The sequence below is a fragment of the Balaenoptera borealis genome (genome assembly GCF_965194805.1).
Source record: "Balaenoptera borealis genome assembly, chromosome: 19".
In the NCBI taxonomy this organism is placed as follows: domain Eukaryota; kingdom Metazoa; phylum Chordata; class Mammalia; order Artiodactyla; family Balaenopteridae; genus Balaenoptera; species Balaenoptera borealis.
This window is the reverse complement of record NC_138878.1, coordinates 66,031,043-66,054,008: the sequence shown is the minus strand read 5'-3', so window position 1 is coordinate 66,054,008 and position 22,966 is coordinate 66,031,043. Positions and strand designations below refer to the sequence as shown.

Genomic DNA, 22,966 nt, shown 5'->3' with positions numbered 1-22,966 from the left:
GGCTGAGGACCAGCTCCTGCCTGCCTAGGGCTGTGCCTCTGGTCCCTTCCCATCTGATTTTGGAGGGCGCCATCTGGTGGCTCGGATAGAAGCTGAGCTCCGGGGGAGAGGCCAGCAGGAATTGGTTGGGGTGGGGAGGGGAGCTTGTCAGGGGGCATTTTGGGGAAGCAGAAGCGTCCACGCTGAACCAGGTTGGGATCCAGAGAAAACCAGTCCCAAACCAGCCTCGCCACCCACCCAGATGACGGGAAAAACTTGCTGGCTGGCCAGAGGGAAAAGGAGCTGTTGCTGAGGAGGTAGGAAGCTTCCTGTTAGGCTGTCGTCTCACAGGATGAAGAGTGGCCAGGAAGCCTGTGACTCATTCAGGAGGCAGCCACTTCTCCGTAGCTGGACCCCTGGCTGGAGGTGGGGAACAAGGTGTAAAAGTGGATGCTAGGAGACTAACCTAGGGGATGCGGGCAGGCTTTTCCAAAGAGGGTATTTGAGCTGGGTCAGGACAGCTGAATAGGAGTTCAACAGGCAGAGAATCGTTACAGCCAGCAGAAACCAGCAATTGTTAAAACCCCAGTGGTCGAAGGGGTTTGGGGAGTGTGTGGAGAAGGGCAGGACCAGAATGCACTGGGGATGAGGAGGTGAGAGACGAGGTTGGAGACGTAGGGACCAAACCACTCAGGGCCTCGAATGCCAGGCTATGGGGCTAAGACGGCGATGGGGAGCCAGAAAAGGATTTTAGGCAAGGGGTGGACTGGGGCATTGGGTGTTCAGAAGATCCCTCTGGAGTGAACTAGAGGATAGACTGGAGGCTGGGAGGTCAGGAGGAAGCCTGAGCTGGGAGGATTCAGAGAAAGAAACCAAAGAGAGTGGGGACATCTGCTAGATTCCTTTCCTGTGAGGCTGTTGCTGGGGTGAGGGGCAGGTTCCTGGCCCCTGGTACCCGGGTAGAGAAGGGACAGCAGTTGACACCGCCTTCTAAGAGGAGGCTATTTATAGACTGGGCAGCATTATCACAATACGCAGGGCTCCCGAGCGCAAGCACTTGCCCTAAATTGTCTCAATGCCCGTTCTCGGCCAATCCGAGAGCACTTCTCAGGAGACTCCATGATGGGCGGGCCGATGTATCTAACCGGACGGGGTAAGACCAAGGCTGGAACAGGTCGGCGATCCCTGGAGGGATCTACTTCCGTTGGTGGTGGGGGCAGTCTGCAGAGTCCGTTCTCCCGCGGGGCTGCTGCCTGGAAACTTAGCAGAGGGGCGGGGAAGGATCAAATGACTTCCGTTTCCACCTCGTCTTCCAGCCTCTTTTTTTGCTTCTTCATTACCGCTTCCAGCTCTGACACTTGCTCTTTGTCCTGGAGCGGGGGTGGAAAATCAGGACGTTGGAGGCAGAGCCCTCAGCGTCCTCCCCCGTCCGGGCTCGGGGACGAGCGCCTGCCTCACCTCCAGCAGCGAGCGCTGCACTGTGATCTGGCTGTACACGCGCGCCCCCTCCTCGGGGCTCAGCGCCCGAAACTTCTCTTTCTGCAGCGAGAATAGCTGCGCGCCGCTCAGTGCGCCTAGCGCGGCCACGGTCCTGAGCAGGGGCATCCAGGGCACAGTCAGGCCTGTTGGCCAATCACGGCTCAAGCCCCCTCAGCCCCACCAACCACTTTACGCCCGCTTAGCCCTTTGTCCAATCTGAGCAGCATTCTAGCTCTCAAGCCGGGGGGCGGCCGCTGCTGATGGCTCCTGAATCCCCATCCACCAATCATAGCGCGCCGTGGTGGTGGTGGGGGGGGCTGCCTTCCAAGGGAGGCGGGGCTTCCCTGGAGACTCCAATCGGAGCCTGGAAAAACATGCCAATCACAGACTGACAGTCATAGTTGCTATCAGACAGACCCCCGTTTTGGACCAATCCCAGTCTCCCGTGGTCTGCCGTGCCCCCTCTGGGCCAATCGGAGCGCTCCGCCTCTAGCGCCGGTATCTCAGGATCCCCTAGCCGGCAGCTGCCAAACTCACCCTGAACTAAAGCCCTTGCCCTGCAGCCAGGCGCGGACCTCCGAAGCGTTGGAGCGCGGGCTGAGCTGCGGCTCCGGGGTGCGGGGCCCCGGGGCTGCGCGGCTGGGGCCCATGAGGCCCTGGGCCAGGCGTGCCTGCAGCTCCTCGTTGATACTGAGCATCTGGGAGAATTTCTCTGCAGGCGGGAAACCGGGAGGGAGGGCGGACTCAGGGCGACGGGCCCTGGGCTCAGAGGGTCGGGGACCTCCAGCGTCCTCGTGATGGGTCGGGAGTCCGTTTAATCTTTCTGAGCCTCGGTTTCTCTGCCTGGAAAGCGAGGACAAGGACCGCTCCCTCGAAGGGGTGCCCCCACCACTCACCCTTCTTGCTGGAGTCCAAGTTGTTGAGGCTCTCGCAGCTGTCCCTGGGAGACCGAGACCGAGACGGAGCCGGAGCCTGGGTCCGCGCTGGTCGGGGACCGGGAGCCGGAGCCAGGGCCGGCGCTGGTGGGGGAGGGGGCGGGGGGGGAGGAGCCGGGGCCGAGGCTGGTGGTGGAGGGGGAGCCGGAGCCACGGCCGGCGCTGGTGGTGGAGGGGGAGCCGGAGCCGGGGCCGACACTGGTGGTGGAGGGGGAAAGGGAGTGCTACTCTCCTAGAGAGGGGAGAAAGAGGAGAGCACCTGGATCAGAAAGAGGACCGAGTCCCAGTCCCCTTCGCCTGGAGGTGAATTTCCGAATCCTCAGCCACTTCCCCTGCCAGTGACTTTGACCCCTTATCCCCCGCGCCTCTTGTTCCCAGGACGCAGGATCTGACCCCTAGCCCCTCTTCCCTCAAGACCCAGGAGTCTGCCCTGGCTCACCAGGCGGCGGCCCCCACGCGGCCCCGGGTGGGGTGTCAGGATATTATAGGGTACATATCCCTCCTGTCCCCTCTGGTCCCGAACCTTCCACCACTTGCGCTGGTCATCCAGGACCTGGAAGAGGTACAGGGGAGGGTTCAGAGGCTGTGTCTGTAGCTAGGGCTGGGTGGACTCCAGCCCCCCAGCCCCCGACCCCGTCCCCCACTCCTCTGACCTCCAGTATGTCCCACTGCTTGACGGGCAGCTCGCTGCTATTGCGCGCCTGGAAGTCATAATTACATAGGACCCACTTTCCCGCCGGCTCCAGCCCCTGGGGCTCAGCTTCTGGTTCCTGGTCTTGGTGACTGAGGAGAAGGGGAAGGGTTGGGGGGTAAGGAGGCAGCCAGCTCCACTGCTCTGGACTGTAGGGTGTTGGTGTGAGCTGGGGTTAAAGCCAAGCAGGGGTCGAGGCAGGGGAGGCAGGTTAATACTGTTAACACAGGTTTGAAATTGGAATACCGGTTTGAATATATTGTGCTCCTTATGTGCCTGGCACCATGCAGTAAGCACGTGATATGAGTACTAGCATCAGCTCCATTTTATAGGTGAGAACATTCAGGCTCAGAGAAATAAAGTGACTCTCCCCAGATTACACAGCTAGAGACAGCTGCTATTTATTGAGCATCTACTGTGTACTGGACTTATGCATAATGATAACTCATAAGCATAATAAAAACAATAGTTAACACTTATATAGCACTTATTACATGCCAGACACTGTTCAAAGTCTGCTACATATATTAGCTGATTTGATGCTAGAGACAACACTTGATAGAATCATGAGTTTGGACCCCCTAGTTCCTTCCTCCCTCCAGAGACCCAATTATTATCTCCATTTTACAGGAAAGGAACAGTGATATAAAGTGACACGGTGATGTAAAGGTCACAGAGCAAGAAAGAGGTGTAGTCAGACTGGGACCCGGGCAGGCTGGCCCCAGAGCTCATGTCCTGAGTAATTCCATTCTACTTGCACACAGCTGGACGTGAACCTGAGCGCTCCCATGACCCTGAGCTCCTAACTGCTAGCCTGTACAACCTCACAGACTTCTCCCTCTTTCAGGGAGGGATTATTATTATTTCCATTCCCCTCCTGCCCCCTGCAAAGAACTTGAAGCGCAAAAAAAAAAGGTGAGTTAAAAGCTGTGGGTGTAGAAAAAAAAAAAAACTGTGGGTGTCAAGCTCAAGATTCAGAAGCGCACCGAGAGGGGGGGGTCCGCTAGACCAGGCAGCTGGGGGGAGGGGGAGCAGACTTTTAGCTCTGACAACCCAGTAAAAGGCACCTCAGCCCGGATCAGGCCTACCTGTGCAAGGGAGAGGGGAGTCTTCAGGGCCGAGGCACCCCCTGTGTGGGGCCGGCGCCAGCTCCCAGCACGCCGCCGTCTCTGCTGAGACTCTCTGCCCGAGCCCTCACCCAGACCCCCGTCTGCTCCTCCAGACCTGCTGCTTTGTTGTCTTCTCATCCCACGCAGTTTCCCTCCCATCTGCCCTGCGACTTGCCCAAGGAATCCTAGCTCCTCTAGGCCCTTCTTCCCCCGGGACCCAAGAGTCTGCACCGCCATTGCTTGTTGGGACTATGAATTTGCACCCCCAGTTCTTTCCTCCTCCAGAGACCTAGGAGTCCAGATCTCAAGCTTTAATTTCCTCGACCTTTTAACGCTTAAAAGGTCCCAGTGTGACACCCAGCAGGGACTGAGACAATTGCTCTAGAGCCTTGGGAAAGCAAGGGTCCAGCCTCCCAGCCTTTACCTCTCTCAGGAGCCCAGAGATACTACCACTTCCTAACTTTCCCAGAAACTTGCCCCTTGGCCCTTTAAGTCCCAAGCCTACTTCCCTGGGTCTCCAAGGTCCCAAGCACCAGACTTGAGCTCTTCTTCAAAACCCAATATCTAATTTCCCAGCCTCTTCTCTCCAACACCCAGGACTCTGTCCATATAGGGACCCAGGCAGGGAGCTTCCCAGGCCCTGGGAAACCAAACTGCCTTCTTCCAGACCTTTGGGGATCTAGGGGTCCCTCTCAGACTTTACCCACTCCCAGCACCCTCCTCCCTTAGACCCTGGAATCTGGGCCTCCAGTTCCCTCCTCCCTTGAACCCAGAAGTCTGGGCCCCACTCCCTCCCTCGTTGATCCTCCCCCCTCTCCCAGCCCCGGCCCCTGCCTCATTGCCACCTCACCCACCTTCGAACAGCCGGGAAGACAAAAGGAAAAAGAAAAAAGGGGAAGCGGAGTCAGCGCTGGGAGCCCCCAGGACGCACCCCTCCTTGACCCCACCTGACCCGACTCACCCATTGACACTCACCCATTGACAGCGACCTGAGGAGCGCTTTGCTGCAGGAGACGAGAGCAGTAGATCAGCTGGGGCCAGGCCTGCGCCCCAGAATTCAGTGTCACGGCCCCCCCGTGTCACCTGGGGGAGCTTAAGCCTTAGCCTCACCTGCTGGCGCCGCCGCTCGTGCTGTAGCTGTTTCTCTACTGGGTCCTCCCAGGCGCGACCCTGTGGGTCCGTGGCTGGGGGCTCCCAGCCACTGTAGAACTCAGGTCTGTATGGGGGTCCCTCCTCTGAGGGTAGCTCCATCCTGCAGCCAAGGAGGGGCAAGGGATCCTCAGGGATCCTGGTCTGACCTCCCTGTCAGTAACTTCATGAAGTTTTCCCCCTCCCCTTAAGCCTTGTTCTATTCCAACAATTCTAATCTTGCCCCCTTTTGCCAAGCCCTGCCCCTGCCTCTAAGCTGCATCCACGATATCAACTATATTTGTAAATACCCTGATTCCACTCATGCTCCGCCCTGGCCTCTGAATCTCACCTCTGATTCCAAACCATGTTTCTAGCTACACACATGCCGTCCCTTTCCCCTAAGCCCAGCATCTAGCTCTGCACGTACTCCCTTGAAGCTCTCAGCCTCCAAGCGCAAAGACTGCGCCCCCTTTCCAAAACCACAGACCAAACGTTTCCTAAGCCCGCCCCTTCGGCATAGCCTCACTCCATTCCTCTAAGTCCTGCCTTTTATTCCGGTTTGAGTTTTTGAGTCTTTTTTTTTTTTTTTAATCATGCTACGAAAAAACCTAACTACCTAACTTTAAGATTTATTTTTGCAACTTTTTTAAACAGAAAAGACAACACACTCCTTGGGGAAAGGTGAGTGACTGAGAGGACAGGTCCTGGGTACAAATTACTACGACAGAGCCTGGAGTTGATAGGCCTGCCTAGGAGAGAACCACGGGCACTGCCACACCACCAAAGAGGCTCAGCAGACCGTTTCATACGCCACGCAAAGCTGCTGACCTTCCCTCCAATCGGATCGTGGCATTTGACCTAGTCCCACCTGAACTTCAATTTCTTTGGCGACACCCTCTAGCTAAGCCCCACAACTAACCTACCCTCCTAGCCCCATCTTTCCAACAGCCCCGCCACTTCCTCTCAACCCCACCCCTAAATCACCACGCCTCCTGCTTCCCAGCCCTGTTCCTCCAATCACCACGCTCCCAGCCCCCCGCCCCGCCCCTGAATCACCACGCCTCCTGCCTTCCGGGCCTGTCTCTCCAATCACCACGACCCCAGCCTCCCAGCCCCGCCCCTTACCCCGGGCGGGTCCAAGAGTCCCCCAACGAGGTCCAGAGCGTGTTTTCAAGTTGGGTGACGTTGTCCCACAGCAGCGCCACAGCCTCGGAAGTCAGATGCGGCCGCCGCACGCAGCTCGCAAACTGGGGGCCGCCCGAGGTGTCCACAATCTGGCAGGGGCGCAGGAGTGGGCAAGCTATCAGACCTTCTTGAAGTGGAACCCTCCTGCTGCAGGCAGCCCTGAGGGCTGAGGCCGGGGGTGTCTCACCATTTGCAGAGGTCCGAACAGGAAGTGCAGCAGTTCTGGGGAGGAGGGGTTGGCGATGTTGCCGCGCAGCCGGCCCTGTGGAGCCGGGGAGGTGCTGGTATTAGTGCGCGGACAGGTCAGGTTTGTTATTCCCCTCGCCCCCTGACGCCCCGGGATGAACGCGTCCTCACCAGCAAGCTGAAGGCGTACTTGATTTTCTGAAGCACATCGATGAACTCAGCCTCTGAGGGCGGCTTGGCCCGCAGCGTCAGGAGGCCCTCTGTGGGTAGAGAGGCAGGCGCGGTGATGGGGGACATGCAGACAGCGTCAGGCAGGGTCGAAGAGAGAGGCAGAGACCCAGTGAGATCGCGATAGGGAGTGAAACTGGCAGGGGGCGCAAGGGGAGACCCAAGGGAGCGGGTGGATATTTGGGAGTGGCCAGGAAGGGGGTGTTCAGGATTGCCTCTCGGTGGCGCCTCCTCACCCCCCGCCTCCCGGTGCCGGGTCCTGCGGCTGCGCTCTCGGTGCTCCAGCACTCGGGTGGCCTCGGCAGACTTCTGCAGCCTTGATACGAAGGTCTCCACGTCGTCGAACACGTGGTTCAGGATGTCCTGGGGGGCAGAGCAGGGGGATGCGTGGGACCCCTGAATCTCGGACCCTCATCCCCCCTGTCCAAGCCCTCTCAAACCAAGAGCGCTTAGGCACATTCAGGCCAGGCCACGCCCTCTGATGCTTGACCCTGCCCCCATTCTGTCACACACACCCCGGCCACACCCCCAGAAGTCTGACCAAGTCCCCAGAACCAAGCCCCACCCCCTGACAGAAGATTCACACCTGCAGCCAGTCCCGCCCCGGCCCTAGCCCCGCCTCACTCACCACTTCCCGCTCCGCCTGCAGACTGGCCAGGTCTGGGCCCCGGGGGCCCAGGTCCCGAGACGCCGGGTCAGCGCTGCTGCAGACCTCCGCCCGGCCCGGCCTCCGCATCTCTTCAGTCTCTGGGATGGGGTCCGCCTGGGGTCGCCCGCGGCCCGCGGCTGGCTCCGCCGTGTTGATCGCGGCGCGGACCGTCGGGCGGTGCTGCGGGGGCGGGGTCTCGGCGGCGGGAGAGGGGTGGCACTGCAGCTCCTTTCGCGTGGCCCTGCGGGGGAAGAAGGGGAAACTGAGGCTGGGCACACCGAGGGATCCGGGGAGGGGAGAAATTCGGGCCTTCAATCTGAAACACTGTGGCCCCAAGGGGTCAAACCTAGGCTCTCAGTGGTAGGGAGAAATCCGATATATAGGGGATGGGAGAGCACCTCTCCGGAGGGAAACTGAGGCAGAGGGAGGAGAAACCGACGGGAGGGGAGTACACTTGGTACAGGGTTTGTTTGACTCCATTTAAAACTCGTTCTGCTCTAGGCTAGTGGTATCCACCGATTTCTAGGATGGGGAAACTGAGGCCCAAAGAGGGGAGCCGGCCCCCCAGAGACCTCCCCGTCGTCTCTTCTCCCCCGCTTGCAGTCCGGCCCCCTTACCTGAGCGCCGCCGCCCTGCGCTCCCCGCGGCCCGAGCGGTAGTTGTGCAGAGCCCCCTGGATGTCCTCTCGGATCAACTCCGCCTGTCAATCACGCCGTCAGGCCACGACCCCTACCCACCCACGGCCCGCCCAGGCGGCTCTCCGGATCGATTCCTCAGCTCGGCCCCAGACCACGTCCAGTCATCGCTTACGCACTGCGCCCACGCACGTCCACGCCCTAAACTCACACCCCGGCCCTTAGACTGTCCCTGCCTTAGGCCACTCCCCCAACCACGGAGGCCCCGTCCAGATGGCACTTCGCCCCTAGACCACACTCACTCCCATCCTAGTTCTGGCTGCTCCCCAAGACCCTCACTTCCATGTTCTGTCCACGTTCTGTCCGAGCTCTTAGCCTCCGTCTCCATTCTGCCCTCCCGTTCCTTCTCGACCCTACGTTCAATCTGTCCTCAAATCCCCCTCCCTCCCAGAATTCCTTTACAGGTCGCGCCCCCTCCGCTGGCCCTGACCCCGCCTTTGCCGCACACCATGCCCCCCCCCGTCTTAGAGGTCCCACCCCGTTGGAGGTCTGGCTCCGGACTCCGCCCAGTTTCAGCTCCGCCCCCGGAATCCGCAGGGTCTCAGCCCTGTTCTGGGCTGTGGCCCCGGCCCCGGTTCGCTCACCTCCAGACGCAGGCCCTGGAAGAAGTGCACGTCGGGCTGCGTGCGCTCGGGCTCCTGGCACACGAGCAGCAGCAGTGAGCAGCTCTGGCCCGGCGGTATCACCGTGTCGCAACGCACGATGGCGCTCAGCGGGTACGACTCCAGCTCCTCCTGTGGGGTGGAGGGTGGGACAGCGGGTAAACTGAGACCCTGAGCCAAGGATACTCCTAAGTGGTGCCAGCAGTGCCAGCACGTACAGGCACTGCGCACGGCAACCTCCACCCCAAGTTGAGGGGCCAGGGATAACACCCCTGTTTAATAGATGGGGCTAATGAGGCTCAAAAAGGGGGCGGGGGTCCCTTGCCAAAGTTTCCAGAGGAAGGACGTGCAGGAATCAAGGTTCACACTCAGATCCCTGACGTCCCTAGGGCTCTCCATGCCTTGGCCGGCTCAGTCCAAGCTGCTCCTTCCACCCACATGCCCCGTGGCACCTTGGAGACTGGGTCCAGCAGCGCAACGTGTTTGGGAGACACGCGCAGCAGCATGTCCTGGGCCCAGACGCGGCCTTGGCTGTCCATGAGGGCCAGCTTACGCGAGGCGTCCTCCACCGTGTGCACGCCATCCTCCTCACCCAGGCAGAAGGTCACCAGGTGCTGGAGAAAGCAGCGAGTCCCAGGATGAAGCCAGGTGGGCTGAGAATCCCCTGGAATCAGCCTTCCAGCCTGCGACTAACCACACCTCCTCTGGGAAGCCTTCTCTGATCACCTGCCCCACCTCCTCGCAGTGCCCTTTGTGTGTCTTTCCTGGGTCTAGCTCTGCAGCTAGACCCCTTGAAGGCAGAGAATGGTCTGGATTATATCTAGTTCCTTCTGAGCAGCTCTACCTCCGTTAGAGCACCTGGCAATTTTGCGGGTGCCTCTGGACCTTGTCTGACCCCTGCTCATCCAGGATTGCATCTGATTTGTCCCTGTGGTCCAACTATCCAGCACAGAAGTTGGTCCAGAGGAAAAGTTGGCAGAGTCAAGTGGAATTGAGTTCCTCCACTGAATACCCACATCTGAAGCAAGGCAGAAGAAGTCCATTTTGCAGATGAGCAAACTGAGTTTCCCAAGTTCTTTCTGCTTGGAGGTCCAACCGCTTTCAACACCCCCATCTCCTCAGGCCTGCCTTGCCTCCTGCAAGACTCCCCGTGGCGACACAGACCCCAGACTCACATTGACTGGATATTGGGAAACATCGGCCATAACCTCAGTGGAGTAACGCTTCCTCTGTTCTGTGGGGGGAGAAGGAGAATGGCTGCAGGAGACCCAGCTCCCAGCCCCTTCCCGCTCAGACTCAGGAGTCCAGACCCCCAGCCCCCTCCCCTCCAGACCCAGGAGTCCAGACCCCCAGCCCCTCCTCCCTCAGAAAAGGAGTCCAGACCCCCAAACCCTTCCCCCATCAGATCCAGGAGTTTGGGTCCTCAGTTACCTCCTCCCTCAGACCTAGTTTCTCTTGGCCCGGGGCTTCCTTGCCCCTCAACTCACCATAGATAGACTTGGCACTCCGTTTGGGAGAAGCTTCTGGGCTAGTGAAGGAAAAGAGGGGTGAGAGGGGCCTTGGGAATTGGGGGCAGATCATGGGAGTTTTGAGTGCCAAGCAGAGCTTGTGAGGGCAGTTGGGGAGCCATGGAGGGTTTTGGGCAGGGGAGGGCAGGGCCAGAGCTGGACTTTAACAAGACAAGTATGGCAGTGGTACTGGGTGGTGGTGGCGAGTGTGGTCTCTACTGTCACACAGACCTGGGTTCGAATCCCCTGCCAGCTACTGCTTTGTCATAAGACCCCGGGTGGGAGACAATCTCTCCTGCTTCGGTTTCCCTTTCCGTAAGACAGGGGTTAGTTACCCTATAGTGTCTGTCTGGTAGGTCTGTTGGGCGAATTCAATGAGGTGATGCAGTTGGAATGTTGTGCAGCCTTAGTAACTGTTATTATCATTATTATGATGATGCAAAGGGCTTAACACACAGTAGTTGCTCAATGAATGGGGTTTTTTTTGTGGCTGCGCTGTGCGGCGTGGCTTGCAGGATCTCAGTTCCCTGACCAGGGATTGAACCTGGGCCACGGCACTGAAAGCGTGAAATCCTAACCACTAGACCACCAGGGAACTCCCAATAAATGGGATTTTTTACAGTAGCATTAGTATTGGGAGTAGATGGAAAGTTATCTTCTTCTCCTCCTACCCCCACGGGCCAGGTTCTTTTCAGCCAAATCCTTCTCTGTCTCTTGCCCTCGACCTCCTCTTCAAGGTCACTTTCTCTGAGAAGAATTCTCGAGTCCCCATTTCCACAGAAATAACAGAAGCTCAGAGCTTGGTTGGGGTCGGAGATGAGAGATGAAGGATGAGAAACTCTTTTAGTCAAACCTCTGCTCCTCATCCCGCTCTTGTCAGTCAAATCTCCCCACGATTTGATTACCTCTGGGCTGGAGAACTCATTCCCTTCCATCTTCCGTGCAGCTATTCCCATGCTTCTCTCTTTATCCTTCTCCCTGCTCACTCCAGGAGACTTGACCCTTCATTATCAACAGCCCTGAGTTTTTAGCAAAGGGTCAATATTTAATAATAAGATATAACAACTGGGAATTCCCTGGAGGTCCAGTGGTTAGGACTCAGTGATTTCAGTGCCCGGGTTCCATCCCTGGTTGGGGAACTAAGATCCCATGTGCCACGCAGCGCAGCCAAAAAAAGAAAAAGAAAAGGTAACAACGATAGCCTAGCAGTTCTCATGAGTTGAACACCTGCTGTTGGTCAGATGCTCTGCTAAGTCCTGTATGTGCATTAGCCGATCAAGCTCTCAAAATTGTCCCTGTTTCACGGAGGAGGGACTGAGGCTTAAAGAGGTGATGTCCTTTGGCCAGGGCCACACCACTGCTGAAAGTTAGCGCCTGGATTTGAACCCAGGTCTGTCTGCTTGGCAGCAGGAGGGAGGCAGCTCAGGTGGTCTTCAGAGTGTCCAGGCCTGGGCTGCTGTAAATGCCACCTGCGGGTGTGGATGAAAGGGTGGGGGGGGAAGGGTGGGGCGGCCGGGGGACCTGGTGGGCGGGGGTCCTTACCCAGTGCTGGTGTTCATGGTGCCGAGAATGGGGAGCTCCTGCCACCTGGAGCCCTGAGAGCCAGCAAAGAGGTGAGGCCTGGCCTGATCGCAGGACCTATGATTCCTGCCCAGCCCCTCCTCCCTCAGACCCAGATGTCCAGGCCCTCAGGCCCTTGTCCCTCAGACCAGGAATCTAGACCTGCAGGCCCTCCTCCCTCAGACCAGGAATCCAGGCCCCCCGCCCCTCCTCCCTCAGACCCAGGGGTCCGGGCCCCCCCGCCCCTCCTCCTTCACACCTGGTACACTTCCCCACCCCCAATTCCTCAGGGCTCCATACATGCAGCTCCCTAGTCTATGTGTACTCCATTTTCCTTCCTCTACCCAGGGATCCTGTCTCCCTGTCTCCTAGCCTTTTACCTTCTCAGGGGCCCAGGAGTCCAGAACTCAGAGCTCCTTGTCCCTTGGAACTAAAGGGTTTTGACACCAAGTCTCCTCAGAGAACCATTCATCCAATTCTTCAGCCCCTACGACCCCATAGTCTTCCCTTAGGCGTTAGGGTCCGACCTCCAGCCCCTAGCTCTTCAGAACTAGACTTTAGTTCCCCCAGCCTTTCCTGTGTCTGGACCCAGGAGTCTGGGCCCCCTGCTCCCCTCCCCCAGACCCAGGAGTCCCCACCGCCAGCCCCTCCTCGCTAGGACCCAGCTCTCTTCCCTGGGCCCCCTCCTCACCTGCTGCTCAAGCTCTGTCAGACGGGAGGCTCTGAGCTCTTCTCTCCCTTCCAGACAGGGGCCTCTCCTTCCTGCTCACTCCCAGGGCCCTCCCTCCTCCGCATACCTGAGCACTCACCTGGTACAGCCTGCTGGAGTGGCCCCTGGGCGGGGCTGGCTGACAGACCCAGGGCGCCGGCTGGGATGTCCTCAGGGGAGCCGGAACGCTTATTGTCTCCATCACAACAGGAGAACAAGAACTACAGTAATTCGATGTCACACTCCTTCACGCGTCAGAAATACCCCCTTCGAATTCTCCTGGTACCTCTGCGAAGTTGATTGCCGCTTGTTCATGGTCAATGTGGAAGGGTGGGGCTTTGAACCCGGAGCCACCTTTCCATCTCCAGGGCTGGTGTCCATCCCTGCTCTGTGCACACCTCCTGTCTGGGGTTCCTATCTCCACCGGTGCCCTTGGCCCCCAGCCCTCCCCTTCCCTCCTTCTTTGGAAATGTCCCTCAGTAATTCCCGATGACGATGACAGCTAAGACTCAATGCCCAACTCTGCTCCGAGGGCATCACAAAAATGAACAGGTTCCTCAGGCATAAAAATCTCCTTTCGAGAACTTCCCCTGTGCCATGGTCCTCGCTGACCGAGTTATACACGCCGCTTCTTCCCCGAACCCAGCGAAGGGAGTGTTGGGGTGTCTCCATTTTGCAGATGAGGAAACTGAGGCTCACAAGGGCTCAGAGACTTGCTCAGAGTTACACATGTAGTGGTCTCCCTGCTGTCTTCCTCCCCAGTCCGGTCTCAATGCATGGACCCCATAGAAACCTAAATCAGCTTACATCACTCCACTCTCAAAAGCCCTCGGTGGCTCCCCATTTCTCTGGATAAAAGAGAAGACCTTCTACAAAGTCTTAAGTGATGGTACCCTACCTCATCTCTTCCTTTGCTCCTTGAGTACCCAGATGGCATTCTGCCTCAGGGCCTTTGCACTTGCTGTACCCTTTGCCTGGAAAGCTCTTCTCATATCCTCAGATGAGAAGAGGCTTGCTCCCTCATCTTCTTCAGGTCTTTGCTTGAATGGCACCACCTCACGGAGGCCTGGCTGGCAACCTTGTTTAACATGGCAGCACCTCTGACCCTTCCCTCCTTCAGAGTCTCTTCCCCCTCCCCCAACATTTAGCTTTTCTCCAGATCATTTATCACCCTGTAACACACTATATTACCTGTTTGTCTATTTTATGTCTTCCCCATTAGAATGTAAGCTTCATGACGACAAAGGCTATTGTATGTTCAGCCCCCCAATGTATCTGCAGCATATAGAATAGGGTCTTGCACGTAGTAAGTGCTAGAGTGACATTTGTTCAATTACTGAGTTTTTGCATTTGGTGCACTCATGTGCATTATTGCTTCACTGAACACATGTTGACCCCACAGTCTATACTAAGAGAGGCTGGAAACCAGAGAAGACACATCCTTGTCCTGGATTGATGGGGAAGAAAGAACAGACAGAAAGAGAGAGAATCATATTGTGTGGTGTGATGGTGAAGAGCCCAGGTGGGTGTGGGTTCGGGTCCTGGCTTTGCCACTTAATAATTTTGGTAACACTTATTGTGTGCTTATATCCTCTTCTGAGTACCTATGTGTGTGTGTGTGTGTGTGTGTGTGTGTGTGTGTGTGTTTGTTTGTATAAACCTCACAACATCCTATGAAATGGGTTCAATTATCCCCATTTTATACATGAAGAAACTGAGACATATTCAAGTTAAGTAACTTGTCTATAATCACACAGCTAATAAGTGGTAGAGATGGTTGAGCCCAGGCCATACAGTTTAGACACTGCATCTTGGTTGTTACTCTGTGCCCCCACCTCATGGTCCAGGCCCCTATCTAGCTGTGTGACCCTGGGCAAATTACTTAACCTCTCTGTGCCCCAGTCCCCCATCTGTAAAATGAGGATAACAGCACTGGGAAGATTAAAGGAGGTTATGGAGAGCTCTTAGTACAGTACCCGACGAAGAGAAAATCCTAGGGAAGAAGTGTTAGCAACCACATGGATGACGTCTTTCTTTCCACAGGTCCTATAATGGCAGATGCTAAGGGTGCCTTGGAAGTCTGGAAGCGGCTGCTCACAGAGGGTCAGGGCAGGCTTCCTGAAGGAGGAGGGGTGCGGTGGCCAGAGCTAAACCTGAAGGGCAAGTTTGGCAGCCCCAGGTGGCCTGGAGGAAGAGGGAGGGGTGTTCCAGGCCAGGAGCCGCCTGAGCCACGGAGGGGAGGGCCATCTAGCCAGCGAGTGTGCGGGCACTGCTGGGCACTGCTGGGCACAGAGACATAGTGACCAGCTGGGCGAGTAGCCACTGCCCCCCTCCTCCGTGCAGCAGGGAGAGGGTCCTGTGCTCTTCTGTGTCCGGCTTCTGTCACTCTGTGTCCCTGGCATATCCATGCCACAAATGTTTTCTGAGCTTGGCCCTGCCTGGTTTGGAGTCCGAGGGAAAGAGCAGACCCTTTACTCTCTGTGAGGCAGACGGGGCTGGTTCTGGTACCCCGCTGATAGAGAAGACAGAGGCTCGGAGTGGGGAGGCCACTAGTCCAAGTCTCAGTGGCTCTGGGCCATGACAAATGCAGATCTGGCTGAGCCCAGGCCCTTTCTTAATGCGCAGGTGGAGAGAAGTGTCCTTGTAAAGGCATTCAGTGGGAGGGGCCAGGAGTCCTGGGTCTGAGGGAGGAGGGGCTGGGGGCCTGGACCCCTGGGTCTGAGGGGGGAGGGGCTGGGGGCCTGGACCCCTGGGTCTGAGGGGGGAGGGGCTGGGGGCCTGGACCCCTGGGTCTGGGCGGGGAGGGGCTGGGGGCCTGGACCCCTGGGTCTGAGGGGGGAGGGGCTGGGGGCCTGGACCCCTGGGTCTGGGCGGGAAGGGGCTGGGGGCCTGGACCCCTGGGTCTGAGGGGGGAGGGGCTGGGGGCCTGGGCCCTGGGTCTGAGGGCGGCCTGGGCCCTGGGTCTGAGGGCGGAGGGCAGTGGAGTGCAGGCGCCCCCAGGCCTCACCGACAGCAGCTCCTTCGTGCTCCGGAGCAGCAGGTGAGACCAAAACCTGAGCCTCCGCCCTCGTTCAGGGCCCAGGGCCTCCTTCCTTCTTCCCTGCCACAAAGGAGGCGCCTCCCTCTCTCCAAACCATAGCACGTGGTTCCCAAGTACCAGAGGAGGCTCACACCCCTGCAGAGTCTGACTCAGTAAAGCCCTGGGTGGAGGCGCTCACCGGGGGGACCTGGCACCAAAACACCGACAGTAGAGCGCCTTTTACTGAGTGAACTTTAGGACTCTGTGGGTCTGAATTTGCCTCTGTCCCTGAACTGGGATAGCTTTGTTTTTGGGGAACTGGATTGTTTATTTTCTCTGTTGGGAGATCTCAGGAACCAAACAGAATTCTCATTGCTGCTTGTTAAGCCAAGATCCTCTGTATGTCATATCTGAAAGCACCCCATCTCTTCCCTCATCCTCCTCGCCCAAGGCATGCCCCCCACATCTGTCCCCCAACTGTAGGATTTGCTGATGAATTCCTAGGACAAGGAGGGAGGTCGAATTCACAGGTCTGGCAGCTTGTTGGGGCAGGGCATATAAATAAGATGGGAGTTGGGTCTCAGGGAGATATATTTACTTACATATTTGTCCATTCATTCATTCATTCATTCATTCAATAAATGGTCCCTGAGACCTAATTGTGCCTCATCCTTTGCCCTCAAGAAGTCAGGTTGATTGGGGAAATAGACCCTGCTGGCACCCACAGTAGCAATTCACAGTGAAATGTGCACTGCTGGAGGTGGCAACAGGGCATTGAGTGTCCCCAAGGGAGACACTTATTCCAACTCTGTGGTGGGTATGCGAGGCAGTCAAAGAAGACTACCCAGGTTAAGTGATAACTGGATGGGGTTCTGAAGGATGAATAGGAGTTCACCAAGGAAGACGTGGCAAGGAATGATATTCTAAGCTTGAGGAGTGGCGTATGCAAAGTCCCAAAGTCATGTAGTAGCAAATACTCAAGCACCTACTGTGTACCAAGCATGTTCTAAGTGCTAGACAGACAAAACCCCTGCCCTTGTGTTGTTGTCATTCTAGCGGGTGCGGTGGGGAGACAGAAGATAAACAGGTAGGGACACACACGTGAATAAGACTTTCAGATTGTGGTAATCTCTGTGGAGGAGATAAATGTGAAGAAATGGAGTGACCGAGGGGCAGGCAGGTGTGGCCACTTCTGGTGAGGTAGTCAGGGATGGCCTCTCTGACGAGGTGGCATGGGAGCCTTGACCTGAATTTCAAGACGGAGCCAGGAATGCAGAGAGGGTTTTAGGCAGAGGGAACACCTTGGGGAGGCTGGGCAGGTGGGGGTGTGGCTGGCCAGAGGAGATGAGACTGGAGACAGCTATGAGGATGGTCATGATGTTGGTGTTGACCATGACAACTGCAAAGGATAGGGTAGCCAAACTTCAACGCAAATGCACTTGCCCCAAGCCTGAGTCTCAAGAAGCTCCCTGTCTGGGTGGGGAGGTGACTCAAACATGGGTTGCCTGAAACGTGCCATAAACGGAGGTCGCTCCGGCAGTGTGGAAGCTCGGAGGAGGTCTTCCTGGGACCTAAGGGGTTAGAAAAGGTTTTTCCTTGAAATTCCTCTGAGACCGGCTGGCCCTGGAGAGGGGGCGGGGAGTAGCACCAGGAGGGTGAGTCTGAAAACTGGCCTGGCCAGAGAAGGGAGGCTGGTGGCCAGCTGTTTATTCTCTGGGGGGGGATCCAGGGCAGATTTGTCTCCTGAAGCTGGAGGCATTTGGCTTCCATGTTGGGGGCCTGCGTCCAGGAGGAAGTGACGGGTAAAGGGTTCCAGACAGACTTGAGTCTGGATCCTGGGTTGAAGCAAGTGACTTTGCTCTCTGAGCAAGTGACTCTCCGATTAGTCTCATTTCTTCCTCTCTAAAAGGAGCATAAGCCCTGGTACCTGCTGTAAAGGCTGGTGGGAAGATGCGGTGTGAAAAGACGTGTAAAGTGCTTAGAGCAGCTAAGTGCTCAGCCAACGGGCGAAAAATAGACGAAGGAATAAATCAATAACTAAATGACCAGATCCACATGAGGTGACAAGGGCTGGTTCTGCAGACACGCAGCTCTGCACCCCAGTGCCTGATCTGACACCTCAAGCAATGGACAGCCTCCGTCCTAAGCTTCCAATGACCATTCATTTATTCAGGACATTTATCCATTCATTCAACAAATGTTTATTAACCATCCCCTCTACACCAGGCACTGTTCTAGGTGCCAGGGAACTCAATGGCCCCAGACCTGTCCTTATGGAGTTTACATTCCTGTAGAAAACAAAATTAAAAAGTAAATGTGTAGAATGTCACATGGTGGTCATAAAGAAGGGAAGAGCGCCAGGGAGGTCCAGCACGTGTTTGGGGGGTTTTATTGGTTGGGGAGGTCCTCCTTGAGACTATGATATTTGAGTGAAGCTCTGGAGGGAGTGAGGTGTGAGCATATCTGGGGAAAGATTTTCAGGCAGGGGCAAGGGCCAGTGCAAAGGTCCTGAGGTGAATGCTCACACAGCAAGGCTAGTGTTTATGGAGCAGTGTTGAGGGCAGAGGGGTAGGACATGAAGTCAGAAAGGTGATGGGGGTGGATTGTGGATTCCCAGGGTCACTCTAAGGATCAGAAATTGATGGTACAATAGAAGTGTTTTGATCAAATTTTTTTAAAAAATTGACCTGAAATTAACCATCTTTTTTTTTTTTTTTTTAAGATTTTTTTGATGTGGACCATTTTTAAAGTCTTTATTGAATTTGTTACAATATTCCTTCTGTTTTATGTTTTGGTTTTTTTGGCCGCAAGGCATGTGGGATCCTAGCTCCGCGATCAGGGATCGGACCCGCACCCACTGCATTGGAAGGCGAAGTCTTAACCACTGGGCCGCCAGGGAAGTCCCTGAAATTAACTATCTTAAATTGAACAACTGAATAGCATTTAGTACACTGACAATGTTATGCAACCATCATATCCATCTAATTCCCAAACATTTTCACCCTCCCCAAATAAAGTCCATACCCATTAGAAGTCACTCCCCATTCCTTCCTCCCCACAGCCCCTGAAAACCACCATTTGCTTTCTGTTTCTGTGGATTTGCCTGTTCTGGACATTGCCTATAAATGGAATCATACAATATGTGACCTCATAGTGTTTTTGAGGTTCATCTATTTTTTTTTTTTAACATCTTTATTGGAGTATAATTGCTCTACAATGGTGTGTTAGTTTCTGCTTTATAACAAAGTGAATCAGCCATACGTCTATGTTGTATTGGTCCAGTGTTGAAATAATTTCAGACTTGTAGAAAAGTTGCAAAAGCATACAGAGAAAACCTCTGCCGGGTTTCTGTACATTTTTTCCTTTGTAATTAATAAGTATCTTGTGGAGAGCTACTTTGAGACTATGTAAATATCCTGTGTGTCATGAAACTTTAACTCATTAGTTTTGGCATCTACGGATGCTTCCTGCCTGAATCGATTATGACCAAGATGGTTCCCCAACGGCAATTGAGTTAAGTTTCAAAAGGATTCCCTAATTTCTGTGTGGAGAACAGGGGGAAGCAAGGAGACCAGCTAGGAGGCTTTCATACTAATCCAGTGAGAGATGGTAGCAATGGACATGCTGAGACGTGGTCAGATTTTTGGATGTACTTTGAAGGAAGAGCTGGCAGGTATTGAGAGAAAAAGAGGAGATAAGCATGACTCCATGTTTTGCTCTAGGCAATGGGAAGACTGGAGTTGCTATTTTCTGAGATGGGATCGCTGCTCTAACAGAAAGACCTGGACTACTAGTGGCTTAAATCGGGTTGAAGCTTATTTATTGCAGTTGATCCAGGGCCCATGTGGCAGCTCCATAATCATCAGGGACCCAGGCTCTTTCCATCTCATTACTCTGGCAAAATAGGGCTTCCACCTCATGGTCCAAAATGGCTGCCTCAGGTCCTGCCATCAGATCTGCCTTGCAGCCAGAAGAAAGGAAGAAAGGGGGCAAGTGTCTTTTCATTTTGAGTACACATGTCCTTTTTGCTCACATCTCGTCTAAGTCAGAACTTAGACACATGGCCACAGCTAGGTGCAGAGGAGGCTGGGAAATGATTCTTTGTTCTAGGTGCTCATGTGCCCAGCTATAAACCAGTGGCTCTAGTATTATGAGCAAGAAAGGAAGAATGTATGTTTGGGGAACAACTAGTCAACTTTCCCTAATGGGTCCTGAATGCTGCTCTTCCTACATCCCTTATGTCCCTCTCCAGTCCGTATTCTGCATCTCACCTGGAAACAAAATTCCTAAAACATAGATCTGCTCATGACCTTCCATGGCTCATTACTCTTTCATGGGTCTCCAGTATCCTCTGAATTAAAGCCAAGCTTCTCAGCCTGGCATTTGAGCCATAATCTGGCTCCACCTTCCAACCACTCCAGCCTCATTCCTTCCACCCCATCCACACCTTACACTCCCACAATGTCCGCACATACCCGTGTGCTACCTTTTCCTTAAGCTGATCCCACAGTCTGGAGCATCCTTTCTGGCCTGAGGAAATCCTTTCTGTTTGTATCACTGTGATCAACACCACATCCTGCAGGAAACTTGCCCAGCCTTCTTACAGTGGGGCCCTCTGCCTCTCACAAACTCCCAGACTCCCCATCACCCCATCCTAGCCAAGAGGTCAGCTATTTGTATGGTGCCTGCCTTACTCCAGGCAAACTCACTAAGTCTTTCCTTTCCTGTCTTCCTTCCTTCTCACCACCCTTCCCTCCTGTCTACACTCTGCCCCTCCTCCCTTTTGCCTTCCCTTCCTCCCAGTTACGGAGCATGAAAGTGCTGCACTCAGCACCTGTACTAAACAAAGAAACAAACAAACAAAGAATCAATTTTTCCAGTTACTAAGGTCATGTGACAAATCATTCCAAGACCTAGTGGCTTCAGACAAGGGCCACATTTAGTTTGCTCACGAACCTGCCATCTGCACAGGGCTTGGTGGAGGCGACATATGGTGACAACATGGTGACAACGGGGATGGTTTGGAAGCTGGGGCAGTGTCTTGGCTGAAAAGGCTCAAACAGCTGGAGCATGGACCAGTTAGGGCTCCTCCACCATCTGACCTTTTCTCTATGTGGTCTGTCCAGCATGGTAGCTTCAAGGTAGAGAAACGTGTTTCTTACATGTCAGATAAGGGCTCTGAAAATGCATGGAGAGAGAGAGAGAGAGAGAGAGAGAGAGAGAGAGAGCGAGAGAATGACTTGGGTATGATAAGCCCTCTGATGGGGGAAGAGTCCCCTCAGTACCTGGAACAGCAAGCAACGTTTATCAGGAATTTATTAACGACTTCAACAATGATAAAGGGATGCATGGCTTACCTGGTAGCCCGAAGAGATATTCTAAACACCTTGGGTGCATATGGGAATCACGTAGGAGGTCCTCAGAGGAAGGAATTTGGATGCATTGTTCTGTTTACAGTAACAACATTACAGCCATCAATGCTCTGGCATTTACTGTGGGTTAGATCTTTGTCATGAATTACTTTCTGTCATCCTTCCAAACTTTGTGACAGGGGCCAGCAAACTGTGGCCCACCACTTGTTTTTGTAAATAAAGTTTTATTGGAACACAGCTCTGCTCATTTGTTTGTATACTGTCTGCGGCTCCTTTCCTGCTGTAATGGCAGAGTAGTTGCAACAGGGACCAGATGACCCCAAAAGCTGAAATTATTTGCTATCTGGTCCTTTGCAGAAAATATTTGTTAACTCCTGCCCTAGAGGTAGATGATATTAGGAGACCAGTTTATAAAAGAGAAGAAAAAGGCTCAGAGGGGGATGCTTTATTCGAGGTTGAGAGAGTCAGCGTCCGTACTTTTTATTTTTTAAAAATTCCCTTATTTTTAATTGTGGTAAACTACACATGCCATAAAATTTACCATTTTAGGGGACTTCCCTGGTGGTTCAGTGGTTAAGACTCCACATTTCCATTGTATGGGACACGAGTTGGATCCCTGGTCAGGGAACTAAGATCCCTCATGCCACTTGACGTGACCAAAATAACATAAAATAAAATAATAAATGAATTTTTTAAAAATTTACCATTTTAACCATTTTTTAGGGTCCAGTTTTATGGCATTAAATGCATTCACCTTGTTGTGCATCCATCACCACCATCCATCTCCAGAACTTTTTTTGTCTTGCAAAACTGAAACTCTGTCCCCATTAAAAAACATCTCCCCATTTCTCCGCCAACCCAGGCCCCGGGCAACCACTATTCTACTTTCTGTCTCTATGACTTTGACAACTCTAGGGACCTCATATAAGTGGAATCATACAGTATTTGTCTTTCTGTGACTGGCTTATTTCACTTAGTATAATGTCCTCAAGTTTCATCCATGTTGCAGCCTGTGTCAGAATGTCCCTCCCTTTTAAGGCTGAATAATATTGCACTGCATGTATATATCATGTTTTGTTTGTCCATTCATCCATCAGTGGACACTTGGGTTGCAGTATCTGTGCTTTTAACCTCTGCCCTCCACTCCTTATGGATGGTTTCACCTGAATAAGGAATAAACCTTATTCAGATGAGAAAATGCAGATGAACAAAAAGCAAAAAACAATAAAATCACCCATCATCCTGCCTGGCAGAGACCCCATGCAGAATATTATAGTTTTTTTTTGCTCTAAAAATATACGCATTAATATATAAGCTTAAAAAAGAGAATCAGCCTGCTTTTCCCCTCCCGCCCGTATTGGTATTTAATGAAGGAACTCAGAATGTTCTTAAATATTTGAGCCTTGTAAAGCTGTAGACAGTCTATCCAGGAACACATACAGATGAATTAACTTTTACTGTCAGTGTCAGGAGATCTGTGAGGGAAGGGAACTTGTCTGACTCATTGCTAAATTCCCAGTGTATAGTTCAATGCCTGGGACACAGTATGTGCTCATTAAACAATTTTTTAGAAGGACTGTAGGGAATAGGAGAGAGTAGGACCATTCTCCTACTGACAGACATAGATGTTGATTTTTATTTGTGCCAGTGCCTCGCTATTACAGAGAAACAGGGCTGTGAGGAACATTTTCCTATGTTTCTTTCCCAATGACCAATTATTCTCTTAGCATAAATTCTTCCAAGGGGAATGGCTGGGTCAAAGATTGGCACTGATGGGACTTCCCTGGGGGCACAGTGGTTAAGAATCCCCCTGCCAATGCAGGGGACACAGGTTCGAGCCCTGGGCCAGGAAGATCCCACATGTCATGGAGCAACTAAGCCCGTGCGCCACAACTACCGAGCCTGTGCTCTAGAGCCTGCGAGCCACAA

The 22,966-nt window shown here is 54.2% G+C and overlaps 1 protein-coding gene across 8 annotated transcripts; it reads right to left on the bottom strand.

Moving 5' to 3' along the window:
* Window positions 1-967: 967 nt before the first annotated feature.
* Window positions 968-15,287, bottom strand: EPS8L1 (EPS8 signaling adaptor L1). Of its 8 annotated transcripts, none has more exons than XM_082367916.1 (20): window positions 12,747-15,278; window positions 11,920-11,972; window positions 10,357-10,397; window positions 10,045-10,103; window positions 9,271-9,483; window positions 8,852-9,001; window positions 8,190-8,272; window positions 7,552-7,813; window positions 7,160-7,286; window positions 6,867-6,955; window positions 6,697-6,771; window positions 6,450-6,598; window positions 5,304-5,445; window positions 5,169-5,197; window positions 3,047-3,176; window positions 2,833-2,946; window positions 2,355-2,625; window positions 1,996-2,170; window positions 1,438-1,570; window positions 1,102-1,349 (listed from the first exon to the last, which is right to left on the bottom strand). In XM_082367916.1, the coding sequence occupies exons 1-20, from the start codon at window positions 12,846-12,848 to the stop codon at window positions 1,263-1,265; spliced, it is 2,484 nt and encodes an 827-aa protein (XP_082224042.1). In that variant the 5' UTR covers window positions 12,849-15,278; the 3' UTR covers window positions 1,102-1,262. The 8 variants fall into 8 exon arrangements, 7 of the variants coding, with proteins under 7 accessions (XP_082224046.1, XP_082224042.1, XP_082224043.1 ...); XM_082367917.1 differs by having other exon boundaries at window positions 9,322-9,483; window positions 12,747-15,275; XM_082367919.1 differs by lacking the exon at window positions 12,747-15,278 and adding an exon at window positions 12,629-12,738.
* Window positions 15,288-22,966: the final 7,679 nt, after the last annotated feature.

What these genes read in the sequence shown, in the direction of transcription:
- EPS8L1 (XM_082367916.1), bottom strand. Translation starts at nt 12,848, where the DNA reads ATGGAGACAATAAGCGTTCCGGCTCCCCTGAGGACATCCCAGCCGGCG. An exon ending in ACGAGCGGCGGCGCCAGCAG is followed by an intron (nt 5,198 to 5,303) that starts GTGAGGCTAAGG and finishes CGTCTCCTGCAG; the next exon opens with CAAAGCGCTCCTCAGGTCGC. An exon ending in TGCAGCGCTCGCTGCTGGAG is followed by an intron (nt 1,350 to 1,437) that starts GTGAGGCAGGCG and finishes CCCCCGCTCCAG; the next exon opens with GACAAAGAGCAAGTGTCAGA.